Source organism: Chlorocebus sabaeus, chromosome 7, assembly GCF_047675955.1.
Source record: "Chlorocebus sabaeus isolate Y175 chromosome 7, mChlSab1.0.hap1, whole genome shotgun sequence".
Taxonomy (NCBI): Eukaryota; Metazoa; Chordata; class Mammalia; order Primates; family Cercopithecidae; genus Chlorocebus; species Chlorocebus sabaeus.
In genome coordinates, this window is record NC_132910.1 from 61625659 (window position 1) to 61637807 (window position 12149).

Here is a 12149-nt window from a genome sequence, read left to right on the forward strand (position 1 = left end):
CTGATGCCTGGCAGCAACCATCTTATAGCCATGGGGCAGCACGCATGAAAAAGAAAGAAGGAAGTAAAAGATGAAATCAGCTTAGTTTCCTGATAGCATCATCCAGCTGCCTTGTCAGCTCTAGATTGTGTGCTCTAGACTTCTGTTGAGTGAAACAAGGCAATTCCCGTACATGATTAAGATTCTATTTGTTGATTTTTTCATTATTTCCAGCCCAACACAATTTTTTTTTTTTTTTTTTTTTTTTTTTTTTTTTTTTTTTGGTGAGATGGAGTTTTGCTCTGTCACCAGGCTGAAGCGCAGTGGTGGATCTCAGCTCACCGCAACCTTTGCCTCCCGGGGTCAAGCAATTCTGCCTCAGCCTCCTGAGTAGCTGGGTCTACAGGCATGAGCCACCACGCCCAGCTAATTTTTGTATTTTTAGTAGAGATGGGGCTTCACCATGTTGACCAGAATGGTCTCGATCTCTTGACCTTGTGATCTGTCCACCTCAGCCTCCCAAAGTGCTGGGATTACAGGCATAAGCCACTGCACCTGGCCACCCAACACAATTTTAATATGCTAAATTTCAATTAAAACTTCTCTGAATGTAAGGCACCAAGTTCTGTTACTACTAACAGTATGTGGGATTCTGTGGTGATTTATTAACATGGACTAGAACTAGCAAGCCAATTCCTCTAAAATATAAATATATTTAAAGTGACATTTGTAGAGCCTCCCTCCTCTATTGAGCTGCTGATGTGTGGGAGCTCTATCAGTACCATAAGATAGCAGGGAAACAAAACCAAAAAGCCATCTGATACTTCCTGGGCATTTTGGCCATAATTATTCTCATTTAATTAAGCTTGAATGACCAAGTATTAAAAATGACTGAACCAAGGACGCTAAAGCAGAACCAACACAGTAGCCCAAGGAAAAGTAACTTCCCAGAAAAATATAAGGACAATGTTCTGTGAACAATTTTAGGCAGATTAAAGTGACATAGTAATAAGCAGTATGAAACCAAAATGTTCACCATCATCCATCCGGCCGGGTATTGGATAGTTCCCTTTAAGCAAAACATATCATGTGGGCTGAGCACTGCAATAGCTGCAGTGCTTACTCAGAAGCTCAACCTGTCTAGCAGGCTCCAGGGTTCTCAGACTAGCTTTTATGCACATGACCATCAGTCATTTTAGGATATCAAAGACAGCAAATTTATATCTGTTCATGGGTCTGTATTTAGGCATTTAAATGCATATAAATATAGGTAAGTACACATTTTTTTCAAGGAAACATTATGGAAGTTTAACACATATAAAGATCATTAGATATTCACTCTAACTCCCACTCCTACATAAAAGCTCTGGCTGCACTAGTTTATTTGAATATAAGAGACTTTTTTATAGTTAAGGAAGCCTCCTAAATTATCAATGACTGTACTATATGTAAGGTCTGCACCTTGGACATTGAACTGAAAATAATGAAGTACTTGGGAAATATCTGTTGCGTTGATGTCCCAATCCCTGTTGCTTCGCAGTATGATATTTACACTGAGGGAAACTGAGTTACAGAGAGGTGGGACACCTTTCAGGAGTCACCAGAAGGGCTAGAAGAGTTTGGGAAGCTGAAATCCAGAGTTGTGTGGATTATTTTTTTAATCTGAACGATTCAAATTATCTGTTTATATTGATCAAAATTGGCCACAGAATCTCCAAATCCCCAAGTTCACATTAAGACAAATAGGCAGACTTTTCTCTAGAAAACTAAACAGCCTCTTTTATAAACAGGAGTATTTTTAGAATTAACAGTAACAAATCCAAGTTAATACAGTGTATGTGAACTTAAAAACATGAATGGATTTTTGCTGGACTGAGCTGGTTGCCTCCTGTTATTGTGAAGGCGACTCACTGCATCCCAGCTTCTTGATACTTTCGCTCCTGGAGGTCATATTTCTCTAAGATCTTCCAGAAAAAAGTCTTAAAGCCATCTTAGCCTTTTTTCCAGTCCACCTCTTAAATTTTTCCTACTCTTCTCCAATAATGACATGAGTGTGAATACAGCTTGTCCATAAAGCCTGCCTTGCTCCGAAGCATCCGACTGTAAAGACTGGTCACCTACACCTGTGGTTTGTGGGTCTGAAGAAAACCATCCATCCTTGCAAATGTCTTCTGCTGAGATGCCTCACACAGAGACTGTCTCTCCTTTTCCTTCTTCCATGGATCTGCTTATTCAGGACAGCCCTGATTCTTCCACCAATCCCAAAGGCAAACAATCCACTTCTGCAGAGAATAGTGCCACAAAAAAGGAAGACAAGGTTTTGGTCAAGAAACAGAAGACCAGAACTGTGTTCTCTTCCGCCCAGCTGTGTGTACTCAATGATAGATTTCAGAGACAGAAATACCTCAGCCTCCAGCAGATGCAAGAACTTTCCAACATCCTGAACCTTAGCTACAAACAGGTGAAGACCTGCTTCCAGAACCAGAGAATGAAATCTAAGACGTGGCAGAAAAACAACTGGACAAAGAATAGCAACAGTGTGACTCAGAAGGCCTCAGTACCTACCTACCCCAGCCTCTACTCTTCCTGTCACCAGGGATGCCTGGTAAACCCAAATGGGAACCTTCCAATGTGGAGCAACCAGACCCAGAACATCCCGTTCTGGAGCAAACACTTCTGGAACGCTCAGACCTGGTGCACCCAGTTCTGGAACAATCAGGCCTGGAACAGTCCCTTCTATAACTGTGGAGAGGAATCTCTGCAGTTCTGCTTGCAGTTCCACCCAAATTCTCCTGCTAGTGACTTGGAGGCTGCCTTGGAAGCTGGTGGGGAAGGCCTTAATGTAATACAGTAGACGACTAGGTATTGTAGTAGTCCACACACCATGGATTTATTCCTAAACTACTCCACGAACATGCAACCTAAAGATATGTGAAGATGAGTGTAATTGAAATTACTCAATTTCAGTCTGGGCACTGGCTGAACCTTCCTCTCCCCTCCTCCCCTCCCTGATAGGATTTTTCTTGTTTGGAAACCACGTGTTCCGGTTTCCATTATGCCTATCTAGTCAATTTGATGGAGGGTGGAGTATGGTTGGAGCCTAATCAGAGAGGTTTCTTTCTTTCTTTATTTCCTTTTTTTTTTTTTTTTTTTTCCTATTGGATCTTCCTGGAGAAAAGGCATTTTAATAACCTTGGCTGCTAAAGACAACTTGATACTAGCTGTCTCTGGCTATAGATAACTAGATCTAATACTAGTTTGGGTATCTTTAGGGTTTAGAATCTAACCTCAAGAATAAGAAAAAAATAAGAAATAAAAGTACAAATTGGTGTGATGAAAATATATTCCTATTGTTTGGGATTGGGAGGCTTTGCTTATTTTTTTAAAAACTCTACTGAGGCCAGGCACGGTGGCTCATGCCTGTAATCCCAGCACTTTGGGAGGCCAAAGGAGGCAGATCACCTCAGGTTAGGAGTTCGAGACCAGTCTGGCCAACATCGTGAAACCCTGTCTCTACTAAAATACAAACATTAGCCGGGTGTGGTGGCAGGCGCCTGTAATCCCAGCTACTCGGGAGGCTGAGCCCAGATGGTGCCACAGCAATCCAGCCTGGATGACCGAGCCAGACTTCATGTCAAAATAAAATAAAAACAATTGAGGCGAAGGGTGAAGGGTTAAGCTGTAACATACTTCGTTGATTTCCTCAGCCCTTTTTGGCTCTGTTTTACTATAGCCCCTATTTTGTTGATTATGCTAATATTTGTGGAAAGAAGTCTTGTGTTTGCTGCATTATGATATCAGTACTACTTTGGCTGGTTTAAGTACTAATGAATAAAACAACCATTTTTCCTTAAAAAAAAAAAAAGATTGAGGGCTCCAGCTGGTTTACTTGTTTATTCAAAAACGTTTACTCAATATCTATAATATTCATAAATGTCACCTAGTTTAAAAAAAAATTCTCTTGCAAAGTGGAGAAACTAAAAAAAAACCAAAAAATTTTTAAAACTAAAGAAAAAAACAAAAACTCCTATCCTCTAGGTCCTGTGGGGGTGAGGAGGGCCCAAGTACGAATATTAACAAAAACCAAATGATCCTGTCATCACCAGGAGGACCTGGGGACCCCACTTTAAGAAACACTGGTCTAGACAGTTCTAGATGCTGGTGACACCTCAAACTGCGCATCGTCTAGTGAGATAGACAAGTAGACAAAAATCTATACACTCTAAATATTCAGAGTGGTATGAAGAGGATAGGGGAAAAAAATAGAAGGACAGAAATTCTCTTGCTGAAATGGCCAGTTTTTAAGGCATGGCAGAATGGCCAGAGAAGAATGGGTGAAGAGGTGCTTCTGCAGGAGGAAAGCTGGGCACAGCCATTCAGTGGTGTGGGGTACAGTTTGAAGGACTTGGACTCCTGGGCTACAGGAGTCAGAAACGAGGGTGGAGAATTAAAATAAAGTTGTATCTTGAATGACTTTTATGCTCGAATGGGGCTAGTTTGAACTTCATCCTGAAAATACAGGAAGCCATGAAGGGTTTTAAGTAAGGGAGGAGGAGCATGCTGAGGAGCTAAATTTGTAGAAAGCCCACTTGGCAGTGGCAATGTGAAGGGTAGATGGGAGGGGTGTGAGTAACCTGATAGAGACAGAGGCCAGGTAACTGCAGTTTTCCTCAAGAGAAGATGCTTAAGGTAGAAGAGACAGAGAGATGGATGACTCTGAAAGATGGTAACCCAACATACAGTAATTATTCCATATATTTATTGAAATCAACAGAAGAGAGAACAGAGAGGTCTTGACAGCTGATTTAATATGGAGAGAGAGGCAAAGGAGAGGTTAAGGGATGATTTGTGGGTGGTCAGTGTTAGTTTGATGGGGAGTCAGAAATGGCATTTTAGAGGCTAGGTGCATTGGCTCATGCCTGTAAACCCAGCACTTTGGGAGGCCGAGGTAGATGGATCACTTGAGGTCAGGAGTTCAAGACCAGTCTGGCCAACGTGGTGAAATCCCCCAAAATACAAAAATTCAAAAAATACAAAAAAATTAGCCGAGCATGGTCATGTGTGACTGTAATCCCAGCTACTTGGGAGGCTAAGGCAGGAAGATCACTTGAACCCAGGATGTGGAGGTTGCAGTGAGCCGGAATCAAACCACTGCACTCTAGCCTAGGCAGTAGAGCAAGACTGTCTTTAAAAAAAAAAAAAAATGGCATTTTAGTGTTTACTAGTAGAGAGAGTTAATAGCAATATAGGACTTATTCCCAGAGATGGAAAGAAATCTATAGGGTGTGGGACATAGAAATATCAGGGCTAAGGATATCTATTTGGAAGTCATCCATGTCTGGGTGGTGGTGGTTGAAGTCATGGACATGAATGAGGTCATCCAAGGGGAATATCCGAAGGTCAATACAGAACCTAATGGGAAGGGCAGGGAGCATCACCACTTACAGAGAAGGTGGAAGAGAAGCAAAACAGATTAAGAAGACACAGTCAAGAGGAAAGAAGAAAACTAAGGAGTGTTATGGGACAGGGTTAGAGAAAAGAGAGGTAGTTAAGTGTCACAGAGCAAATCAAGTCAGATAAGATCTGATAAGAAGAGTGTTCTGTTGTGACCCACATACACAATCAGGGCCTAATGAGTCTGTGAATGGATCATTCATTTCTCCAACAAATATTTATTGAAGTTCCTGCATGCCAAGTGTTAGACAAATAAACCTCAAACCTCAAGGACAGCCTCATCCTATTGTGAAAGCATAGCGAAAGCCTGTTGCATTTCCTTACAAATGTTACACTATGTATTAATAAAAGCTGTGAACTATGGCTTACTTAACACTGACATTGCACTTGGGCAAATGAGAAGAGGTAAGGTGACAGGCTTTGGGAAGATGAGGCTTGCGGGGGCAGGGGTGTCACAGGTGTCAAGGGAGCCTGAGAGGACAGGGAAGAAGGGAAGAAAAGGCATGGACCTTCTCATCCTGCTTAACCCTTCATTTAAGTCCCAAATCTGTTTGAAGAACAAAATCCTAGGCTAAAGGGAAGTCATTATTTACCAATATAATCTCTTTGTGTGTCCAAAGAAGAAAATTAAGATATGAAAGAAAAAGTTAAATTCACCAAATTAAACTAGAGTGATCTGACTACCATTTATAGAAACAACTTACCTCATAGTTTCTTAGGCAGGCACTGATTAAATGTCTATTACCTAAAGCTTCTCTAAAAATATAATATCTAAACATCCAAGATGACAATTACTAGAAAGTCTGTTTACATACATTTAGAAAAGTAGAATAATAATATCCATAACACTTTAACGCAGTAGATCCTGTGATGATTTCATGTATCCATTCATTTGCTCAATAAATACTTAGAGTTCTTGCTAAGGCTTACTGTCATTAAAAAGGTGAACTCATGCTCATGAAGCCTACATTCTAGCAGGAGACAGAAATTAACAAATAACTCTGAGGATCTATTATAATGTTATAGTGTTGTATACAAAAATAAAAGCAAATGGCTCAGGAATGACAAGGCTTCATTAGGTGTAGTGCTCAGGGAAGACCTCTATTAGTGGAGTAGGAATATATGAACATAAATGCTTGAAATGATGAGAGAACATATTTGACTGCATAATTGATATCTGTTTCTGATCCCCACGATATGGTCCTTCCTTCAATACTCCATCACTGAACCCTACAAGTTGCCAATCACCATTTTAAGCACGGGTTGGGAGGGATAGAAGTATTAAAACACTACTTACCCTCAGGAGTCACTATGACACATGGAAGAATGTGATCAGTCATGAGAAAATGACTTTTTAAAATTATGCTAAGTCAGCTGATAGTGGGATCATTTCAGGCTGTAAGAACACAAGGCCTCTGGGGGGACATGTATTGTGGCAGGATAGAGAAGAGTGGAGACTGGGAAATAAAACATTACAGAATGAAGGAACAACATGAAATAAAGGTTAGAGAATGTTTGTCCAGAGAATGAAGATATTTGGCAGATGTGTTTACAGTGTTTAAAAGGGATGATGTGAGCTGGGTGTGGTAGCTCATGCCTGTAATCCCAGCACTTTCGGAGTTGAGGTAGGAGGATCACTTGAGGCCAGGAATTCAAGACCAGTCTGGACAACATAGCAAGGCCTCATCTCTACAAAAAATTTTAAAATTAGCTGGGCTGGTTATGCAGGCTCATAGTCTCAAATACTCAGGAGGCTGAGGTGGGAAGATTGAGCCTGGGAGTTCAAGGCTGCAGTGAGTTGTGATCATACCACTGCACTCCAGCCTGGGTGCCAGAGCAAGGCCCTGTCTCTAGGAAAAAAAGTGATGGTGTGGGACATAAGGTGGAAGAGGAACTGTGAAGGCCTTATATTCCAGGCCAAAATGTGAGTACTTTCCTTTTATGTATATCACTAACAGACCTATGAAATAGAACCTAGGATATTCCTTTATTATGTGGATGTATAACTGGTTGACGATAAGAGTATCATCTTAAGGCTAATAAGTCATTTAAAATAATCTGAAGGTACCTAATGAATGTGATTTATTAAGCTTGTACCGGAGTCCAGTGTTTCTTGAGACTTTTCAGAAACTGCACTAAGAACTTGATGCTGATTTCTCCTTTACTCTTCACACCAACTTCACTAGGTGTGTGTACCATCCGCCATTTGCAGATAAAGAAATGCAGCACATACTGCGTTAAATAACTTGCCCAAGTTCGCATAACTTGTAAGAAATGGTGTTCTCGGTTCAAACTGGCTTCTGTATGACTTCAAAGCCAAAGTCATCAACTTAGAAGGCAAAAATTATAATTTAGTTGGCAAATATGAGAAGAGGTCAGAAACAATTGAAATGAAGCTCCATAGGAACACTTACAGGGTATCAGGTTAGTAGCCTAGGGAGAAAAGGCAGACACTAAAATTGTTTAAATAGGTAAGTCCAAGGGACAGGTAAAGTCCTTAGTGGGGAAGAAGCCAATCAGCAGATGAACTGCAATCATTGTCTCTCTTTTCCTTCTCCTGTCTCCTCTTCTGGTAACTGACCACAATCAAGGCTGCCTAGAGGAATAATGAAGTAATCCTCCTATTGTCAGCAATGGTCTGATCCAGTGCCAGGCACCACAGACAACTTGGTGTTCAGAGAAGATCCTTCAAGATGAACAAAGGGTCAAAATAAAAAATTCTGGAAAAGAGAAGACTGACCACAATTTAATGTAAGGCTCGGGAAGAACTGATCTCTACCTTCCTTAACATCTCAAGAACTTCCTTAGATTCATTGGATGTTGAACCTGTGTGATTCTAGTAGAAAAATGAATTTTTTTTCTTAACTTGGATATGTGACTAGGATGTTAATAATTAAGTCTGGGTTAATATTGAAGATATCTTACGGTGGGCTTCTTAAAGCATTGATCACAAAGACTACATGTTCATAACTGAGCTGCATTTGTTAGGATTCTAGATATTTGAAATTTCTAGTGTTATTTTGGTTTCAGTTTTCTAGACAAGCATTCTCAAATTCCCATTTTGCTTTTTGACATATCATGTGTGACTCAAATGTTTTCCCTTGAGTTGGAAAACACCCAGCATTAGGAATAGGCACATAAATATAATACTTCAAGCTTCAGATTTAAGCTCAATTATAAAGTGTTTAAAGGCTATACTGGTGGTAGTTCTTCTGAGTAGAATTCCTACAACTATGGGTTTGTCTATAATGTTCATTCTATGTTGAACACCTTGTTTAAAACTTGAAATGTGTAAGTAGTAATAAAGAAAATATGTCCTCCTCTTACCAAAGCTAGGACTGATTACATATTCACTTGACTGACAGATATAATCACCTAAATTAGGAGCAATCAGCACTTCCTTACAAACTAATGACTTGAGATATAGTCTTCCCATTGGCTTATGAATATTTTCTTTATTTACTCAGAATAAATAGTCTGTAGCATCTGCCAGCTGCCCCTAATTATACCAGCTGCACCCAATGACCACAGTGAACATTATTTTACATTCTAAATAACTGGTACAAGGTGAGCCATGGTTTTCTGAGTTTCCTATCACCTTTGTGTTTCCAGTCCTCAAATGTTAATTTGTAAAGTGGCAGTTTCAGGCAAAACTAACAAAATTAGCATCTAATCAATAACCATACTATGTCCACCTATATCCTATTTAGACTCAGAAGTAGGGGAAGAGTGAGAAAGGTGGAAGTGGAGAAATAGAGGCCCAGATAGAAAATTTTATCACAGGAATGTCTAGATGTCTTCTGGTATTGTCTGTTAAAGAGCTGTGACACTCATCTAAACACAGAATTACTCTCTTTCTTGTTGGTTAGAAGGCCAACGGTGCCACGGTAATACTATCAAACATATATCAAGGCTTGGCAAGAAAAATGGTACCTTCAGAAATTTTATAATCTGATATCGAATAGGTCAAGAAATATAATAAAATTAATTTCTTTGGTTTCCTTAGAAAACTGGAAAACTTTAAATTAGAAACTTAGAAAGCTTTAAATTAGACTTTGTAGTTAAAAAAGGAAATGTTAGTTCCTTCCAGCATTAGAATTCCGTGATTCTCTGACTCTGAGCCTGGATTAAATCTAGCCTGGCTGAGTAGAAACCTAAGTAACTAGCTGGTTGCCTTTAGTGATCTTCCACTTTATGGCTGCTTCCGCCTAACAAGTTCATCATCGTGACTAACTTTCTTTATTATTATTATTATTATTATTATACTTTAAGTTCTAGGGTACATGTGCATAACGTGCAGGTTACATATGTATACTTGTGCCATGTTGGTGTGCTGCACCCATCAACTCGTCAGCACCCATCAACTCGTCATTTACATCAGGTATAACTCCCAATGCAATGCTTCCCCCCTCCGCTCTCTCCCCTCCCCATGATAGGCCCCGGTGTGTGATGTTCCCCTTCCTGAGTCCAAGTGATCTCATTGTTCAGTTCCCACCTATGAGTGAGAACATGCGGTGTTTGGTTTTCTGTTTGTGACTAACTTTCTTTGTGGCAAAGTCGTGACTAACTTTCTTTGGGGCAAAGTTGGAAAGCAGAGGTCAAAGTCAATCAGAAATGGGACAAACTCACTTCCTACTGCCTGGTGAAGAGCCATTTTCAGTAGCCCCTTTTTAAGATTAGCCTCATCCAAGATTTGATAAGCTGTTTTGACTTTACTATAGATCTTATTATCCATGTCAGTTAAGTTTATGTTTCCACTAAATCTATCTAAATTAAAAAGGTAAAATGCTAATGCTCAGTCTTATCAGATTTCTCTTATTTATTAATAGAATGTGGATTTTTTTTCAAGCATGTAACAATAATAGTAATGATAGGACCATAAATGTGGATGGCTCTTTACAAGTCACTAACATTACATAAATTCCTCGACAACACACTCTGAGGCCATAACAAACTTCTGGAAATAACACAATTGGCTACGGAACTCCCACCCATCTAGCTTCATGGGCTCCCACTTTAATTTCAAAACAACAGGACTGTGCACATTCATTTACATGATTAGGGCAGGGCTTAAGTGTATGTCATGTCACACCTACATCATCCTTCAGACAAACTTACTGCCTTTTATGGACAACAAAACTGGGGCTCATAAAAGGACTTGCTTATAACTGGCTAATAAAGAGGAATTCTGGGTTCAAAGTGAGTCCAATTCTTTCTTCTACCCACAGCTTCTGCTAAAGTCATTATTGAAATTCATAGAGCAGTTCTTCCATGTTACTGCTTAGGTTTCTAAAGGTCTGTGACCTAATACAACATGCTCGATAATTTATTACTGATTTAACTACTTCACTAAGGATTCACTTTTAACTTTTAACTTGTAAATATGTCTAATAAACACCACTCAAATAGCAACCTCTTTCTTCATGGCCCTGTGGTTGTAAAGCAAGCTAGTAATATATGTCTGTGGATTGGTGCTAATAAAGTTCTATATACCTCATTAATTCCACAAATCCTATTGGGTATTTCTATCTGCCAGATCTTCTGCTAGGTGCTGGATACACAGTACTGAACAAAGATGGGTACAAATGAGCCTCACAGAGCTTGTTTCATTGAAAAGCAGAGAGATACACACCAATCAACAAATAATAGTAAACGCACTATGATGTGTTTTGAAGGAAATTAGAGTGTCAAAGAGACGGTGTTAGCAGATGGAGGGGAGCTCTTTTGGATGGAGAATGAGAATGTCTCCCTAAAGACATGGGAATGAATTGAGATCACAAAAAAATGAGAAATAGCCATCTTTGAGAAGAGCAGAAGGAAGAACATTCCGAGAAAAAGAAAGTACATACTGGAAAGCCTGAATGCTAGAGTTTGGTGTGTATAAGGAGCTGAGCAATGGTCACTTTTTGTGTGGTAAGACATGTGGATGTGGGCTGGGGGGGCAGGGGTGAGTCTCACATAGCTCTTAAGTGTGTCCCCAGACTCCTGTGGTTTCCATCAGCCACAACCTGAATAACTGTGTTGTACTCCAAAAATGATTACAGATTAGACATATAAAAATATCATTACACCCATAGTACCTAAGCCAAGGACACAGTATTCTATCTTTTCAATGAAGATCTGCATGAAGTAAAATTATTATGTATAATTTTAGGTATTGATATAGATACCTCAGTGGATATAGATATGTGTCTCTCATATAGAAAAAAGTTTTAAAGGGATATTAAAAGTTATTATCTTGTGGGGTTGAAGATTAGGGCAACTTTCATTTTTTAATTTTAAGAAAAAAGTGATATTATGGGGGATTAGCATGTTTGTGGTTGTATTTTTTTTTAATTAAGAAAATAAACAACAAAATGAAGAAAACATTTTTCTTCTATGAAAGCCTGATAAGAAGAAATTTCAGCTGTTTAAACTTAGGAAGCTAAAAACATCAAATCCAAGAATGTTCTCTGGAACTGAGCCCAATCCATTTTTATTTGAGTGAGAACTGGATACATTTCCATCCCCTTGGGGCTCCAGTCTATCAATATTTTACTTTTCAGAGATAAAGAGACACATGTAGATAATCACAGTGACCTCAGTAACTTTCCTTCTCTTATTTAAGTTTATTTCTATTGTAGTTTTCCCTGTTAAAGATCTTTTGTTTTGCTTATATGTCTAATTTTAGAGAATAACCATACACACACACAAAATTCCTCTTGCTCTGCTAGACC

General features: G+C 39.3%; 2 protein-coding genes across 3 annotated transcripts in view; one reads left to right on the forward strand and one right to left on the reverse strand.

The window, feature by feature from the left end:
* The window catches only part of ELOVL6 (ELOVL fatty acid elongase 6), a 149559-nt gene that overhangs the window by 75315 nt on the left and 62095 nt on the right, over positions 1-12149 (reverse strand). The window lies entirely within an intron of this gene.
* Positions 2128-2889, forward strand: LOC119621548 (homeobox protein NANOG-like). The gene has a single exon (XM_037990897.2). The coding sequence runs from the start codon at positions 2144-2146 to the stop codon at positions 2831-2833; it is 690 nt and encodes a 229-aa protein (XP_037846825.2). The 5' UTR covers positions 2128-2143; the 3' UTR covers positions 2834-2889.